At 33.8% G+C, this 19,086-nt stretch overlaps 1 protein-coding gene, 1 long non-coding RNA gene and 1 pseudogene across 4 annotated transcripts; all 3 read left to right on the top strand.

Annotated features, from left to right (window-relative positions):
* Positions 1-855: 855 nt before the first annotated feature.
* LOC116405801 lies at positions 856-7,484 on the top strand (annotated as a pseudogene).
* On the top strand, positions 7,064-11,229 carry LOC116401640 (DNA topoisomerase 2-binding protein 1-A-like). Of its 3 annotated transcripts, none has more exons than XM_031889582.1 (6): positions 7,064-7,205; positions 8,013-8,177; positions 9,732-10,022; positions 10,185-10,270; positions 10,998-11,091; positions 11,143-11,229. In XM_031889582.1, exons 1-6 carry the CDS (start codon positions 7,113-7,115, stop codon positions 11,221-11,223), a joined length of 810 nt encoding a protein of 269 aa, XP_031745442.1. In that variant the 5' UTR covers positions 7,064-7,112; the 3' UTR covers positions 11,224-11,229. The 3 variants fall into 3 exon arrangements, with proteins under 3 accessions (XP_031745442.1, XP_031745443.1, XP_031745444.1); XM_031889583.1 differs by having other exon boundaries at positions 10,198-10,270; positions 10,986-11,091; XM_031889584.1 differs by having other exon boundaries at positions 10,198-10,270.
* A 310-nt stretch (positions 11,230-11,539) lies between these two features.
* On the top strand, positions 11,540-14,408 carry LOC116405809. Its single transcript, XR_004218906.1, has 3 exons — positions 11,540-12,236; positions 13,587-13,620; positions 14,169-14,408. It is a non-coding gene; the product is annotated as an uncharacterized LOC116405809 (long non-coding RNA).
* The last annotated feature ends 4,678 nt before the right edge of the window (positions 14,409-19,086 follow it).

Here is a 19,086-nt window from a genome sequence, read left to right on the forward strand (position 1 = left end):
TCTGACTCACTCAGTTTGTGTATCTGAAAGTATCTCTCAGCCCTAAAAAACCAAGAATCAGGATCATTTCCCACAAAAACTGGCATTTCAATTTTTTTAAATTTGCTTTGGTCGCCTGCAGAATCTTCACCCTCCAACTTGGTATGTTTTTCCTCAGATTTTCCTCCCATCATCGTCCAATCACTGACATCAACCATGCTGTCAACTCACTTGATGGTCCTTCTAGTACTTCTTCCATCGTTGTCTTCCCTTTGATCATTCCTTCAATATATTTCAACAGTGTTTCTGGTTGCTGTTGTTGCTTCTCAGCCTGTACTCCTAACCTCTCAATACTCTTCGCCAAAGATGACATGTTTTCCTTGATTGTTGGCAGATCATGTAATTCTGCTCGAATGCCGGATATTTCTTGATCTACCATTTCCAACTTTTCCTCAATTCGCTTTTGAGCCATGATATAGAACTTCATAGATTCGATTTCTCCGATACCAAAATGATAGAACACCAAATAGTGTGTTCTACTAATTTATTAATCAGCCAAACATTTACAGAAAACAGGTTCTAACACAGTCTTGAAAACAAAGTACTCGACAATTTGGAAGACAGAAAGCCCTAGAAGAGTGAATATCACGCTTTGGAGAATGCGAAATGGACTATGAACTGTGCAGAAGTTTTGCAAATGAAACCTCCCTTTCTCATACAAATATGATGAGATAAACTGTGAGAGGAAGGTTTCATTTGCAAAACTTCTGCACAGTTCATAGTCCATTTCGCTTTCTCCAAAGCGTGATATTCACTCTTCTAGGGATTTTTGTCTTCCAAATTGTCGAGTATAAATGTTTTTCAATTGGGGAGGCAATGGAGAGATGGTTGACTAATGAATGAACCAAAAACTTCCCATTTGATTCTGATTTCTAGGTTCTTTTATTTTGGGAGACTTGAAATTCATATATTTCTTCAACTTTTAGAAGTCTCCTGAAATTTAGAGCCCATGAAGTAGTGGAAGAGTCCCAAAACTCCTTTACATCTCTATTATTAGAGTTCAAAGACAATCTAAATGATCTTGAAAAGAAACAACATCTGCCCAAAAATCATTCCAAAATGCTATTCTTCAACCATCACCGAACTTGAACAATGCCTAGGAATCCACTTGAAGCTAGCATCTCGAAATGCTAATCCAGGGACTATGGAGACTGCAAGTGACAATTCCTTTAGTATGCCATCCAAATTAACTTTCTCCATGGATACTCTTCACCACTTTAGCCCAAAGGGAATTCTTTTCATTTATAAATCTCCATCCCCATTTAGCAAGAAGGTTGCATTTTTTTAACGTTGCACCATCGACGCTGAGTCCACCATCCTCTTGCGAACAAGACACCACCTTCCAATTAATCACTTTATGAATCATCTTTTCTGGCATTAAGAATATAGACATATAGTGTGTAGGTATATGTGAAAAAACCGACTTAGGATTTGCTAGGTCGTTTTGAAAACTCAAGTAATACCTAGACACGTTTTGAGCACGTTTTAGGTTGGTTTGAACTAAGTTTGCTGCAATTACACACCTGGTTGCCATTTAGGGGCTTGTAGTGCTTTTTTCACAATATTTGAACTTTTTTCGTAGGGCATGAGTTACGAACCTACACGTAAGCTGTTTTAGGACATTTTGAAAGTTCAAGTGATACTTAGACACGTTTTTAACTCGGTTTAGGTTGGTTTGAAACTAAGTTTGTTGACCTTATCCAATTGGTTGCCATTTTCGGTCTTGAAGTGCCCTTTTCACACTTTTTGAACTTTTTGGTAGGCTATGGGTTACCAATTTACACTTAAACTTTGTTTAGTTGTTTTGAAAGTCCAAGTGATACTTAGACACGCCTTGACCACTTTTTAGGTTGGTTTGGAACTAAGTTTGTTGCACTTGCGCACTTGGTTGCCATTTTGGGTCCTGTAGTGTTTCCTTTTTTTCCATACTTCTTGAACTTTTTGGTAGGTTATGAGTGACAAACTTACAAATAAACATTATTAGGTCGTTCTGAAAGTTCAAGTGATACTTAAACACGGTTTGAAATTTTTTTAGATTTGTTTAAAACTAAGTTTGTTTCACTCGCATACTTGGTTGCCATTTTAGGTCTCAAAGTGCATTTTTTACGCATTTTGAACTTTTTGTTAGTTTGTGAGTTACGAATTTACACTTAAGGATTGTTAGGTCGTTTTAAACACATTTTGCGTTGGTTTGAAACTAAGTTTGTTGCACTTACACATTTGATTGAAATGTTGGGTCTTGAAGTACTTTTTTTCACACTTTTTGAAATTTTTTTAGGTTGTGAGTTACGAACTTACGCTTGAGTATTGTTTGGTCGGTTTGAAATCTTAGACACGTTTTGCACTCTTTTTAGGATGGCTTGAAACTAAGTCCGTTGCACTTACATACTTCGTTGCCGTTTTGGGTCTTGAAGTGCTTTTTTTACACTTTTTGAAATTTTGGTAGGTTGTGAGTTACAAACTTACACTTAAGCATTGTTTGGTCGTTTTGAAAGTTGAAGTGATACACACACGTTTTGAATACATTTTAGGTTAGATTGAGTTTGTTGCACTTGGTTGTCATTTTTGCTCTTGAAATTCTTTTTTCAACCTTTTTGGTAGATTATGAGTTACGAACCTACATTTAGGATTTGCTAAGGTCGTTTTGAAAACTCAAGTAATACCTAGACACGTTTTGAGCACGTTTTAGGTTGGTTTGAACTAAGTTTGTTACACTTACACACTTGGTAGCCATTTTGGGTCTTGTAGTCATTTTTTCACACTGTTGGAACTTTTTTCGTAGGTTATGAGTTACGAACCTACACGTAAGCTGTTTTAGGTCGTTTTGAAAGTTCAAGTGATACTTAGACACATTTTTTTCAAGTGATACTGTTTTAGGTCGTTTTCAAGTGAACTTTTTTCTTCTTGTATTGACTGTTTTACTATTTCTTCATGGTTTGTATTCATGGTATTTATTTTCGTAATGAATCTTTCATGTTCTGGTAAACATTGCAGAAACACATAATTTCAGCAATCTGTCAAAGAGTTGAAGGAGAAGACAGAAGTACTTAAAGGTCACATGAAGACCTAAAAGTTAGGTAATTTTTTGAAAACTTTTTTCTTCGTCTTGCTTAGTTTTAGTGGTATTTGTTAACAGGCTGAGACACACTCTTGTATGCCAAGGCTGGGTGGCCAATTCAATGGATGGCCTGAGACGGTGAAATGACGAGTGTAGAACAAAGTAGACAATCGAGCAGATTTACAAGTAGGAGGATGGTGTTTGGTCTTACTGTAAAGCTACTGCTAGAAAGGTGATTCTCCCTTTATTTACACATGTTATCTATATTTAATTACTGTTTTTATGTGATGGTGAATAAATATTTAAGTCGTTTCAAGTTTTTACATCATGCTTGAGTTAATACATTTCCCAACTCGCACTAATTTTAAAGTTGAGACTAAGTTTGTTGCACTTACACACTTGGTTTCCATTTTGGATTTTGGAGTGCTTTTTCTACATTTTTTGAACTTTTTGGTAGGTTATGAGTTATGAAGTAACACTAAAGCATTATTAGGTCGTTTTTAAAGTTCGAGTGATACTTAAACATTTTTTAACACCTTTTAGGTTGTTACAAACTAAGTTAGTTTTACATACAGCCATGGTTGCCATTTTGAGTCTTGAAAGATTTTTTTTCACACTTTTTGAAATTTTTGGTAAGTTATGAGTTATAAACTTACACTTAAGCGTTGTTAAGGTGTTTGAAAACTTATACGTGTTTTCAATACTTGTTAGGTTTGTATAGAACTAAGTTCGTTGCACTTACACACTTGACATTTTGGGTTTTGGAGTGTCTTTTTAAAAAATTTGGAACTTTTTGCTAGGTTATGACTTATGAACTTGTATTGAATATTTGTTAGGTCGTTTTGAAAGTTCAAGTGAAACTTAGACACGTTTTGAACTCGTTTTAGGTTGGTTTGAAACTAAGTTTTACACACATTTGATTGACATGTTGGGTCTTGAAGTACTTTTTTCATACTTTTTGAAATTTTGGTAGGTTGTGAGTTACAAACTTACACTTAACCATTTCTGGGTCGTTTTGAAAATTCAAGTGATACTTACACACGTTTTGAATACATTTTAGGTTAGATTGAGTTTGTTGCACTTGGTTGTCATTTTTGGTCTTGAAATGCTTTTTTCAACCTTTTTGGTAGATTATGAGTTACGAACTTACACTTAGGATTTGCTAGGTCGTTTTGAAAACTCAAGTAATACCTAGACACGTTTTGAGCACGTTTTAGGTTGGTTTGAACTAAGTTTGTTGCACTTAGACACTTGGTTGCCATTTTGGGTCTTGTAGTGCTTTTTTCACACTATTTGAACTTTTTTCATAAATTATGAGTTATGAATCTACATGTAAGCTGTTTTAGGTCGTTTTGAAAGTTCAAGTGAAACTTAGACACGTTTTGAACTCGTTTTAGGTTGGTTTGAAACTAAGTTTAAAACACATTTGATTGACATGTTGGGTCTTGAAGTACTTTTTTCACACATTTGGAAATTTTGGTAGGTTGTGAGTTACAAACTTACACTTAAGCATTGCTTGGTCGTTTTGAAAATTCAAGTGATGTACACGCGTTTTGAATTCATTTTAGGTTAGATTGAGTTTGTTGCACTTACACACATGGTTGTCATTTTTGGTCTTGAAATGCTTTTTTCAACCTTCTTGGTAGATTATGAGTTACGAACTTACACTTAGGATTTCCTAGGTCGTTTTGAAAACTCAAGTAATACCTAGACACGTTTTGAGCATGTTTTAGGTTGGTTTGAATTAATTTTGTTGCACTTACACACTTGGTTGCCATTTTGGGTCTTGTAGTGCTTTTTTCACAATATTTGAACTTTTTTCGTAGGTTATGAGTTACGAACCTACACGTAAGCTGTTTTAGGTCGTTTTGAAAGTTCAAGTGAAACCTAGACACGTTTTGAGCATGTTTTAGGTCGTTTTGAGTAAATGGTATGTATGTTGTGATTGTTTGATTGCATGTATAATACCTTATTGAGATGTGAATGCTTGATTGAGAAGCTGATAGAACACCAGGTAATGGTTCTTATTTGTTCATTAAGCAACCAAACTATTACAGAATACAATACTCAAACTAGTCTTGAAAACACAGAACAAACAAGTACTATTACAGACAATAACCATGTACAAAATAAAACATTCAAACATCAAAAGTAGTTTACGATAATGGAAAACACTTTCTAAGATTAAAGTAACTGAACAACTTCTGAAATTCTGCTCTCCAGAAAATACAGCCCTTCCACTTCCAGAAACTGATTAACCAACCCCCATCTTTCCTTCCAAAATAAAACATTCAAACATCAAAAGTATGTAGGAAGGCTAACCAGAACTGAGTTGCATAAGGTTTGTCTTCCGCCTCTAGAGATGTTATATCTTTTCATCTAAGAACAAAATTGATCACTTTTTTTCCCTTGACAATCTCTCTAGTTTCTAGGTTAGGTTAAGTGATGGGAATGACTAACCACACTCACAAACGTTTATCTGTATGGCTATTGCAAGCATGCTACTTGCATAGACAATCCATTTCTAAATAGTTGCATAGAATGTTTACTTATTGGTATTAAATATTCTTGTTTGAATAAGAGGTTTTCTTTAATGGTTAAGTAAGCTCCTGAAGGTGACAAGTACAAGGTTGCACGAACGTGGGGCCGTATCAATATTGTTACTCGGAAATGGTTTGATCAGTCCATGGCCAGAAAAGGTAGTAGTTCGGGTTGTATATTTGAAAACCGATATGATATTTGAATTGTTGGCAGTTATTTGTCTAATAATTTTATTAGTTTCTAACTTGTTTCAAATCCTTTTATTCTCATTTTTAATTGATAGGATGTTTTAATGAGGAGCTGTACCCTGTTGGTAGCGTTTCTGGAACTTCAAATAAATTGACAAGGGGTTGCTTGACTGCTCACAATAGCCAAGAAAAGGATATTGGGAACTTGGAAGCTGTACCGTCCTCATTTCTTACCGATTCAAAATTCACAGCAGTTGCTGGTCCTGGGTTTTCAGACATGGATGTTAAAGTTACTCTTTCACAGAGCACGTCTATGTTTTCAGATGCTTCTAATTTTATAAATGAGGTTGATGTTGAAGTGCCAGTCACGATGGGAAGGAATGAAGAAAACACTGTTAATTGTCTTGCAAATGACTTTTAGTCTGAAGAAAACGACCTATATTTGTCAGCATGTAGAATAAAAGTTGTTGGGTTTGAAGCTTCTGAGATGCGGAAGATTGTAAATATGATTCTCAGAGGTGGAGGCTCCCGATACATGGTTTTCAATGACAAATTAACACACATAATAGTTGGAGATTCGTCAGAAATGTAATTATCCTTTTACTTTAATCGCAACATAGGTTTTGTGAACTTTATTGCTTGAATTTGTGAGCTCGCCTGTGCTGTGAGCTTTTTGATTTCATTTGAATGGTCTATCCACCCAATTGAAAATTAGTTTTATCATATTTCAAATGGCAGGGAGAAAAAGGAGGTTAGAGATATTGCTACTTCAGGAGTTGTTCATGTGGTTAGATCCAACTGGCTTGAAGAGTGTGACCGTCAGAAGAAGGAGATCCCTATTCTTGGTAGACACATGGCATATGATGAACTTATTCCTAAAGGTTTGATATGCAGGACTCGTATTCTAAGCTATCTGTCTTTTGAATAGCAACCTTAAACTACCATCATGCAGAATAACTGCACATTTCATTTGGATGCATGACTAATATTTGTTTGGAGATCCCTAGCCTGTTTGTCTTGTTCTAAATTTTCTGGCTGTTTACTTTGCAGCATCTAGTAAAATGAGCACCATTGTTATGGATCAAAATAAAGTTCCAAATGTTCATCCAATCGTGCCATCAAATGTGTCAGAAGGAAATATTCATGTTAGCATTGGAAAGACGTCAATAGCAGTGGAAAGAATTGAAGAAAAAAGTGAAACAAAAGTGAATGGAGACAGGAAAATGAAATTATCCCAGAAAAGCCAACAATGTGTAGCAAATGGTACAAACAAGAGTTGAGAAAAGATGGGGCGTGATTTCATGGTTTCAAATGGGAAGTCATCATGTGTATTTAAGGGGAAAATATTTTGTTTTTCTAGTTCCTTTCCAGAAGATCGGGTATGTTGTAAAGATTCTTTCCTCTTATTTCAAACAGCATGATTAATGTACACTATGCACTTTAGGTTTTAGATGTATTATTGTGGTAAATAGCATCCATTTTTTTAAAAAAATAACAAAGTAGAAGCCCTGTATTCAATATCAATTGACTTGAGTAAAGAGTAGTTCATTACTGCTCCAACTCCATGATTTTAAAAGCAAGTCAATGGTGCAGATAGGATTCTAGATCTACTGTTTCTTTAACACTCCGATCCTGTTAAGAGAATGATATAAAAAAAATGGAAAAATTACCTTTTTAGTCCCCAATTTTATAGAAATAGGTTTATTGGTCCTTGAGTTTTCAAAATGTACTCTTTTAATCCTTGAGTGCTTAATGTTATACTGGAGACTCTCAAAACCAATTTTTAGAAGAAGTTATTCTACCTTAAAAATGTATAAAGTTATATTGGGGACTTTCTAAACCAATTTTTATAAACTTAGAGACTAAAAAGGTGCATGACCAAATGGGTCTATTTTTCTAAACCTGGAGACTAAAAATGTACATTTTTAAAACTCAAGAACCAAACACACGTGTTCTTCAAAACCAAAACTTGGGGAGTAATTTTCCTAAAAAATTTAAGATAGTGCCAAATGTCATTTAGCATGTGAAATAATTACGATTTTCATTTTTCATTTGAGGAATATGCCTTCAAATTTTTTTTACATTTTATTTTTGAACACTAACAAACATGCATCAACTTTTGACTTCCATAATCCCAAATATTTTTTATGTATATTTTGAGATCATATTTGAAATTCTCCTACTAGAGAGCTGAAATTGTTGAATGGATAAATCAAGGGGGAGGCGAGGTTGTTGAAGATCACATGAAGCAGAAAGTGCACTTCACTGTTGAATGTCATGGTGGGATACCAAGGAGTACAGACGTTCATAGTACTTATGTGTCAAGTCATCGGGTTCGATCATGTTTAGAGGTAAGCGATAATTAATTGTCTTATTTGTGATTTCCGTTTTAGAGCTCTACTATTGGGTTTTGTTTGTGTTTCCCTTTTTGGACATAAAAGTCCACACAAGGTTGAATAGCATATTTTGTTTCATTTAGCCACTGCAAGTTTGGATTGTGTTTGGGTTGGAGCTTTGAATTTTGAGGGACTTTAGTTTTGTGTTGAGCCACGCTCTTATAATATGAAGGATGGATACTGTTTTTTCCAAAACCAAACGCACATCAGTTTTCTAAGATTACAACAACTGTCCTCCCAGTGTAAAAAAAGGTATCCTCAAACCAACCAAAAGAAGGGGAATATGTGAGCAAGATTTATAGTTAATAAATCATCAAAAGTAAATTAGAGTTGGACTCGAGAACTCTTGCTGATGTATAGGAAAAGCAGACAAGGTATGGGAATATAAATTAAAACAGCCTTTAGATGAAAAGGGCTGCTACAACTGATCCTACCTCAAATGGCGGTACCAAAATATAGGACTTGAACCTCAGTCTTCTCCCTCGCCCGTTGTTCTTGGCAATGTTAAAGTATCTCAATTCGTACACATTCATCTCCTTGTTTGAAGCAATAACTCAAAGCCAATCTCTAATGTTGTGTTTCTTGAAATTCTTCTTAGCCAAGTATTTAAGATTCCTCTTGGAGAAGTAGCTATTGGAGTTGATGTTGATCTTGTTCTTGTCCTGAGTGATAGTGACTGAGTCATCAAGTGTCTCTGCCACCCCAGCTTTGTTGGTCTGATGAGGTGATGGCCGTGATCTTGTCCTCAACTGGCATCACACAATCAAATGGTCACATCCTTATTTTTTCCCTTTGGGCCACCAGATGCGGCTGGTCGATGACTCATTCTGCTTCTGCTCTGCTACTTGTTTCCCTAACTCTGCATCTGTATAGAACAATTGGCATAAATGGTGGATACTATTAAATTGGAAAATGGAGATTCAATCAGTTCTATCATTTTGACCTTTTGATGTTTAGGGGAAGGTGGTAACATAAATTTACCTTCTCAGACTATCCATTAAGGTTGGTCTGAAAAGAAAAGGGTGGTCTATCTTGGAAAACATATTTGGTTGTTCTCTTTTTTCTTCACTCTGTCTACATTTTGGAAATATGAGTGCTATCATTGTGTGAGAGGTTTCTTTATTGACAAAATTAATTGGAGTTCAACATTTGAAGAAGTCTTTCTATGACTGTCCCTTGAACTCCAAAGGTTTGCACTCCATCCCTGTGCCAAACAAATAGATGCTTCTTATATATTTTTCTCTGGAATTGAGAAAGTATTGATGCACACTTCTGTTAAATGCGTTAAATTACGGCTTTGAAGCCAATTTTGAATGGATAGCTGGCGTAGAAACTGCCATTATTGATGAAATTTGATACTACTGATGATTTTTAATTTTAATTTTATATTATTATTAATTTCGTAGCCTAATTATGTTCAATATCTTAAACTGATATTTGAAATGAGAATTGAATTTTTATCTTGTTTTTATTTGTTTACTGACTATTTCAAATAAACTCGTTATGAAGGATGGATGTTTGTGGGATACCAATGGGCACATTTTCTATTCTCCTCTTCCTTGCTGTGTCCCTTTGCCTGGATTTGAAAACATACGGTTTTGTGTTTCACAATATGATGACAAAGACAGAGTATTGTTAAGAAATCTGTGTTTTGTACTTGGGGCCAAGTTTGTGGAGAAGCTGACAAAGAAGGTAACCCATCTAATATGCAAGTTCACCGATGGGACAAATTATGAGGCTGCTTGTAAATGGGGGAAACAATGCATTACAGCTGAATGGATATATGAGTGTGTCAGCCAGGTACCTTTGCGATTTTGTTGCTTTTCAATTATATATGTTCACGTACATGCATATCCTGGTAGAATTCTAGACCCATTGGTGTATCCTTCTATTAGGATTGATGTTTTTTATGTTTAAACTTTTGGTTTCCTTTGCATTTGGTTTAATCCTTAATCGTACCAGATTTTCCCGCCAGACTGTTCGCTTGTTGGTCAAGACCATTCAGAAACTTCTCCAATTGGTGCTTTATCTAACCAGTGGTCAAAAAGGTAATTTTTGCCGTTGTCTCCTTGATCTTCTTATGGAAAGACCATGCTGAATTGAAGTGTTTAACAAGAACGGTCGCTGCCTGGAAATATAGTGAGACCATTCAACGAAGTCGTTATGAAAGAGTTTATTTTCACTATAAGAGAAATATTTTTTTTTATATTCTTTTAGTCTCTACTGATGAATTGCTTCCTAGAACAATATAATTTATAATTTCTTTCAAAATAGGTTCGTTTGAGTAATAGTGTTAATTATAAAACTCAAATCACACCGTTTGCAATGCTTGAAAACCAGTATTCACAAATAAATGCTATCCTTGAGCATTAACTTTTTTCATGGGACATTTGCAAAAATGGTAAAACAAGTTATAACTTTATTATTTGTGAAAATGATCAAATAAAGTCCAGCCCACCCATATAAAAGCCTGGATTTGATTATTTTTGCTATATTTTCAAAATCACAAACCTTAAAGACATTTTTACAAAATACCTAAACTAATTTGCCACCCAATATAGTTTTCCTTTTTCATTTTAGAAAAACCAGGTTTGGAAATAAAGGCAGTAGGTTATTTCTTTAAAAACTAGCCATTAAATATCCCTGTATTCTAAGTGGATCTTAGCATAATGCAAGCTTTAGTGTTTTTTCGAGAAAGACTATTATGTTCAAACACAATTCAATTTTGCCTTTGTAACTTGGTTTTTGAGACCTTTGTGTCTTGTATTTTCTCAGAGCTGAAAGAAAAGAAGATGTCGGCAATTCTACTACTGAAGATGGGACTGTGGGCATATGTGATGGCTTTAGTGAAACACAAACAGAGTCTCAGGTGTGTGCTATGCAATCCAGAAGGGGGAATGCAACTATACCCAACTCACAGGTTGATGACGGTGAATGGGAGCTGTATCCACAAGTAACTGCTCTATGCATTGGAAATGCTAAATACTTTGGCGTGGTATGAAAATTGTGCAAATGCCGATCCTTCCAACAGGAGTCTAGAGGTATAATTCGTTTCTGTGGGATTTTATTTGATCACTTTTTCCTTCCTTGTCTTCTTAACTATGTGATGCTTTTCTTTGCAGGTAGTAATTCTTCAGGATTTCAAGTGGTATGACTTTATTCTGAATTTACACAAAATATACAATGGGACATATTTGACGGTGAAAAACGTAACATCAAGAAGGTTAGTCATCTCTTTAAAAATTATAATGTGCCTAGATTTTCCATTTTGTATTTCAATTTTTCTCTCTCCAACGGTCTGTTTTATGTTCGAGACTTGTGGAAGCAGAGGTGAAGAAACTATAATTGAACTGGATTTGCATGGAGCATTGTGATTTTCATTTCTGTCAAGTTTTTGCTTGAGAAAAACTTACACTCAAACTTATATGGAGATGCTTTATTTACCTAGCAGAGAAGCCCTAAGAAAAGTAATATTGTTAAACCTTCTTACTTCTGGCATTCTGATGTATCCTCAACCAAAATTAGAAAGTTATATGATTATCCTTTTTTCCTTGTTAAATCTTTGTCAACGTTGATGAACTCAATTAATCGATATCAATGTAACTCATCCATGGTTGAACATATGATTGAGCATGATTTCACATTTCAGCTCCACCTCATTAAAATTCATTGTTTGGCAATGATGCCCTTTTCTCAATCAAAACTTCCTATTTCTGCTTCTGAGCTTGTTCGTCTGCAATGCAACTATCATCAGTTTATTGTTTTGTTGTTCAAGCAGCGTTCGTTTGATCGAAGTGGAAGAAGTTTCTTGCAGCGGCAGCATATATGTTCAATCTGATGGGGAACACTTGGGGTTTCTCCAAGGAAATTCCATATTCTACCAGCTGCCATTGAAATGATATGCTGAACATGAGCTCCCTTTTGCGGAGAGAGAAAAACAATAAGCAAAAGTTTCGTAGCCGTAGGACCCTTTTTTTCTAACGTGGACTCCTCTCTCAAATTAGAGTAGACAAAGTAAGTTGTTATTTTACTTTTTTTTGTATCGAAACCTTCTTTATACAAAAGTTTCATACTTTCATCCATGGCCAAATTAGAAAATAATGTTCACAATTTCTTGTCTTGTTAAATGAAATTTCACATTTTTTGAAAATTTTGGATTATAATTATTTGAAAAAACAAATTTTTTTTTGCTAACTTTACTGAAAATTTTGTTGCTTTACGGGTTACCCTTTTAGTTAACGGTTCTTATTAGACAATTTTTTTACCTAAGTTTTTCTCTTTGAAATTTGATTTTTTTTAGTCTAATTTTTTTTAAAAAAATATTTGTTTTAGTTCTAATTTTTTTTTTTTTTTTTGCGTTTTAAATGGGCTTTATGACAAATAATTCAAATGTTTCTTAAATGGCCTTTTCTTCTCTAACTCCTTTCTACTTTTTCCCTCCTCCCCCCTTCTCTCTCTCTCATTTCAAATTTCTTCCCCCACTTCTTCTCTAACGGGCTTTATGAAAATAAGCTTGGCTTGTCTTAGATATACGAGAGATAAAGTAATGTTTTTAACTAAAAATGCCTTAAACCATCAATGGTCTCAACTCCTCCCAAGACCTCTCAAAACCCTTACTCTCTTCTGGTCACATGTTCCATTAAAAAAAAATCTAGTGAGATATTTCACAACCTTGATCACATAAGACTACAATCGCTATTTCAAACCAAACTAACTCTAAAGGGCTCGACAAAAGTTGGAAATCAAGGTAGCAAACTGCCATCTCTAAAGGATGCGATGTGATCTAATTCCTTAAATGCTCCCGTGCTATAAATGCATGGGTGCAGTCCAAACACAAAGGAAGATTGTCCCTATATATAATCATTTTTTATAGGAAGCATATCTGATATAATCTATAATGTTAACTCCCTAACGCAAAGTCCTTGCTTCTAATTATGCCACTCTAGAAACTTGACATTCTTGGAAGTTTCTTCGTTTACCGTGAAGTGGAGTTGATAGTAATAATATTGATGGTGTTGGTTGTGTAGAAACCAACCTAAACTGTAACGAACGAAACCACCTCAAAGTCATGAATCATGGATGTTGGAATTTAATCAGTTGCTTTCCTTGTTATTAGTACAACTTCCCATGCTAATAAACCTTTTTGGTTGTTTGGATGTGATAAATTGCAGTTTTAAGTATCAAACTCCCCATGAGTGTCGAGCATTATGAACTAGCTAGTGCAACAATCTTGATGACATCAATATTAGATCAAAGTTCTCTCTCTATATATTTTTCTTTCTATGTTTTGATCTGAATTTTGAAGTATGTAGTATGTGTTGGCTGAGGATTCTAGAACTAACAGATTTCTTTTTCTTTTTCTAGGTGCTGTTTATGGTATGAGGCCATTAGATTTAAGGTAATACTATCTCCCATAAATTCAACCATGGCTCTCTAACTCTGTTATGACAATCTAAAGTTTCTCATCAAATTATCATGAATAGTTAATCTTTTTCAAGTTAACTAGTGTTTTATCTAAGCATCTTGAAACTAATATGAGATTTCGGCACTGCCTTGCTAGGAATTCTATTATCATGGGAGATTACCAAAGTTATGTTTTATTAGCATGGGATCGAAATTCGCACTCAACCAACTTTGAAGTGAAAAATAAAATACTACAGATTTTGTCCTTGTCGAAACAAATTTCATAATCTTTTCTCATATTTTTATATTCTTCTTCATGTCATTCTAAATGACTTTGAGGAGAGGAAAACTCATAGATTATAGGAAATTATTCGTATTCCTGAATATTTCTACGTTTGGTTCAATTATTCCATTCTTATTATGTTAAGTTTTAGTTTTAAAAGCCCAAAGGTTTACAAAAAAGAAAAAAAAAAGACTTGAAACAGTTTTTGATGATGATAGATGAGAATGAATTATTGACTAAACTTGTATCTATTGTTGCAGGTGTTAGGACTATTGAAAATTAGATATATTGGATAAAAGACAACACTTGGAAGTACTGCCATATTTGGCCTTTTCTTAGGGGCTGGGAGTTTGATACATTGTGGAAAGTCATATTAAATCACAAGGTCCTGTATTACAAGTTATGTTTATGTGATTATTACCTTAATCTTACTTTTAGCCAGCAAACAAGAACATTTATTGAAGTCGTGGATCATTGATGCACAACTAGGTTCGACATTATGTTTGGCTTGGCGTGCATTCCATTGATACACTTCGTCTCGTGCATTTTATGAATACTTTATGCATTCATCAATAGTAGGTATCTTGAAATCATTAGAGCAATAAACATGTTGCAACCAGAATTTGACCGCTTATGTTATGATGCGAGCTAAATTATTTGTACAGGATGGCCAAATTCTTTTTATTACCTTTCTATGTATAGTACCCGTCGTGTATTTAAATTCCAGAAATGAGAAACAAGAGTTTCACGGAGAAAATGAATGCACTGGGACATAGAAAATGAAAAGCCAACCAAAGGAGTCCAAACTACTACAAGAGATAATTAGGCCAAATAGACTAGTACAGAACGTGTTAGTGGTCGAGTCCCTCACAAAGGTGTTATATTAATGACCTCTCAAAATCTCTCTAAAAAGTCTATTGTCTCTATGTCACGTTTGACCTTGGATTGGAGACCACCAAGGATTGAACCTTTTAGAGACCCTCAATCTCTCATACCTCTATCATGTGGCTATTGAAACCTTTAATGGTCTTTAGAAAATGTATTTTTGTTGATTAGGGAGGATCGCTGTAAGGACTTTTTTTCTTTTTCCTCCCTAATTTGGGATAATGTTGTTCTCTTTAACTCTTTTTACTCCATTTGTTTCATTTGATTTTTCAAATATTGGTACAAGTTGGATTTTGTTTCTCCCTTATTAAACATAATTGATTTTTTTTTCTTCAATTCTTGACCTATACCTTTCTGGTTGCTTAAGCTCATATGTAAGTTTGTTTTTTGTTGTATGATTGAGTTTTTCTTTTACTGTACTTTTGATGTCTATGCCAATGAGCGTTCAATTCTACTTGTACCATGATTTGCAGGGTTGACATGCAAAAATTTCTTAAATGCTAAGCAACCCCTCACAGTGAGTGAAAGAGTTGAGAGTGAAGGTGAAAATACATCTTTCACTTCTAAATCAAGTACTTCGATATCCATGTTTTTTTTTTTATAGAAAAACCAACTCAAAATTTGACAACTAAAATTTTGGAATTTTGACTAATTCCTACAAACACAATATTCTTATGCTTAAAAGATCAACAAAACATAGTAAAAAAATGGAAGAAAGTAAGTTTAATTTTTTTAAAAAAAGAAATTAAAATAATTACTAAGCAGATGAAATCTTACCTTTCAAAAACATAATTAAGAGAGCTTACCTTTCAATATCATGGTAAAAGATATATGAATGGATGTGTTATTATTATACTTTAGTCTCTTGATGGTATAATTTAGTCAATAATTTGATGTAGAAAATTGATAGTAAATAGAAATTTGTAGAAATAGAGAAAAAAGAACATATTGTCTTTAACTATAACTATCCCACAAAGAAACACAGAAACAAGGTTTATGAAGAAAACAAAAATTCCACTTTAATCACATTTATCCATTTTTTTTACAATAAACTCCATTTTAGACTTTTGGCAGATCCCCACACCTTCACCACAACATTACAAATTAGTAATAATAATAATAGAGAAAGAAAGAAAAAGCTAAATTTTTTATAAAAAAAATTCTACCCAACCAAAACATGCAAGAAGTTGGTTATATAAAGAGAGTGATTTTAGAGGAAAGCTCCCAAGTACAAAAGACCACTGAAAAGAGTGGCTCTCAATTTATTTTGTTTTAATTTATGAAGTCGAAAGCTCAAATATGTGCTTAGTGAAATATAAATATATAAAGTTTCATATAACACTTGTAATTAAACTTAGGACAATACAAACCAAACCAAGATAACAAGTTCACAAAATAAAAGTAGAAAGTCATCAAATCGACAACTGGTCCAACATTATCTTTTAAGAGAACCTTGCAATACTCCAATTTAAGTTTTACCTCTATGGCATCCACCCTATGGAATATGATTTGCATAAGCTTTACCTTGTCTCGATTCCATAGTTCAGGGATATCTTGCAGTTCTTTCACGACTTTAGCACGCAATTCAACCTCTGTTACACACTTTTCTTTAAGTCAATTTGCAATTGCTTTTAATTGTCATTTCTAACTTCCATTGCATTACTTATCACATCTATCCCTTCATATTGTTGGCCACTCTTTTTTCTCTTACTTTCACTTCAATAATTTCTTCTTTCATCTGATCAACCTGCACGTATTTCTAACATCTCATCTGGTGACATATCAAGTCATTGGCTATACATTGTCGGGATGTCTTGATCATGTGAATCACCCAAGGGAACACCATCATTAAAATTGTAATGCACATTACATCCCACATCAGCAAAGGTCTCTGAACATGCTCATGTTGCCCGATCTTTGCCGAAGACATAGGACAGATCATCATAATGTGGAAATGATTTGTGTAGAAGGCTTTTGGCTCCAGGATGACTCTATACAAACATAATTCAGACATATTAGATGATGATTGGGATTATAAAAGTACATAAAATTGTACTGTGAAATTAATACCTTGACCCAACTATCAAACAACTCTCGCTCTACAACGATGCATTGATACTCTTCGTTCCATCCAAAGCTACACTTTAGAAAATGTGCAAAACTTTATTCCAAACTTTATTCCATGTACACTTTAGAAAATTTGACTTTGCAATTTCATTACAAATTATTTGTTCCGCATATCAACTATGTAGAATTAAGTTAGGAAATAATTTTCAAACACACATGATTTAGTATTGCACAATTTCCGTGGATAATAATAAGTTACAAATAATAAATGCGAAATCATTCCAGGAAAGTAATGAATTACAAATATGGTCGTTAGAAAAAAAAATATTAAAAATAATTTGTAATGCATTTTAGGGGGTGTTTTTCAAATATTTGAAAATGAGAATAACACTTTCAATTCAATAATTTACTTTCAAATTTGAACAATTAGACTATGTGATAAATTTAAAATTAATTTAAGTATTTGAACTAAAATTGTCATTTGAAAGTATAACACACAAACTATTTTTTTCAACGATGATTAATTACAAAAAAAAAATTAATTAGAAAACTTTACTACACATTTTTATCACACATTATAGAGTCTACCTTTTTAAAAGGGTAATTCATAGGTTTAGGCAATGTAATTCTTTAGATCAACCACACATAAACTTACTTTGATTACACAAACTATTCTAATCTTGGGCTATTATAATTTGGTATAAAAACCATGAATAACACACAAACTATAGAGTGTTTAAGAAGTTTGGCTAAATTAGATTATATTACTGCTAAATTTATAAATTTACTAATAAATTCCCATAGCAATATTATTATAAGCAAATGGCCAAGTAAAATAAACATATTTTTTCTTGTTTGTCGTCTTGCGATCTGTCTTTGATGTGTAAGGTCATCAGTTGTCACCACATAATGGATCCACAATAACTAGTTATGATACTTACCGTATTTACAACTTCCAAACATGAGTTACTTATGACACTTTAATTATTATTGGATGATCATAAGATGATAGAACATACATCATTTGATAGTAGACAATTATCATATTTTCGACTAATCCATGAGTATGATCTTTCCTGTTGTCAAAGTACAATAATGAATAGAATATGTTTTGCCATTTTATGCCATTTACTTAGGACGACTGCTAGATTAGTTGGAACATAAGTTATAGATGTAGAAGAGATGATTGTCATGTTCTTGCATATATTAGCTAATGACTTGAAAAATCTAATAATACAAAGGGAATTTGTACGGTCTGGTGAGACTATTTCTTTTGAATTTTCTGATGGCATTACTGCTTCCGTCCCCTGTTCGTACATCAAGTTTGTCGAATATTCGTTACTGCCTTAGTATAAAGGTAACCAAAACAAAAAATTGAGATCATTGAACTTTTAAAAATTGAGAAGAATAGAAAAAAGAACATCATATTCCAAACTTGTACAGGTGAAGGAGTATCACATAAGGGATGAGTTTGAAGTAGGGATTGTTGTGAGCATCTTTGAAAGTACATCCAAACAACAACAAATGGAAAATGGTTGAAGCCAAATTGCTACAAATAGAAGGACAATTAGAGGTTTAAATGCGATGTGGAAGTAGGAATTCCACACCCTTTAAAATAATTTCCAATTTGAATAATTGGTGCAAATCTAATTAGTGTGTCTGATTGTCAATTCTATCTATACTTAGATATATGTATATATAGCTGAAACACTTACTAATATAATATCGAATATATCTAACCTCCTCCCTAGAATGTTCACCGAAGTTGGGCATCGTTTTTTTTTTTTTTACAAGCGGCATCATTAGTAGTTGATGTATCAAATTTGAGAATATATGCAATTAAATATTGTGATATCAAGGAAGAAATGTCCAAAAGAGAAAAGCCCAACTGAAGAAGCATGTAATATTTTTTTTCCACGTTTACTAACAATCTCCTCAAAACATTCCTAACTTAATTATTACATGTGCAATATCTTGGCTTCACATGAACCTTGTCCTTTCCTCAAGGTTGTACCATGAAAATTGGGGGCAAAAATCATCTATGTTCGTTCATATGGTTTCATGCTCCAAGAGCCCTTGCAACTTACCAATAGTTCTTTGGTGTCGGATTGGGGGTATCCGACTATGTTGGCTGGTTTTGCTATCTATTCAAAATATTTAGTTAGGATTTTGTTTCTTTAGGGGATGATTTTGAAACAAATGACACCAACAACATCAAATAGGGGC

This window comes from Cucumis sativus, unplaced genomic scaffold (genome assembly GCF_000004075.3).
Source record: "Cucumis sativus cultivar 9930 unplaced genomic scaffold, Cucumber_9930_V3 scaffold31, whole genome shotgun sequence".
Lineage (NCBI taxonomy): Eukaryota > Viridiplantae > Streptophyta > Magnoliopsida > Cucurbitales > Cucurbitaceae > Cucumis > Cucumis sativus.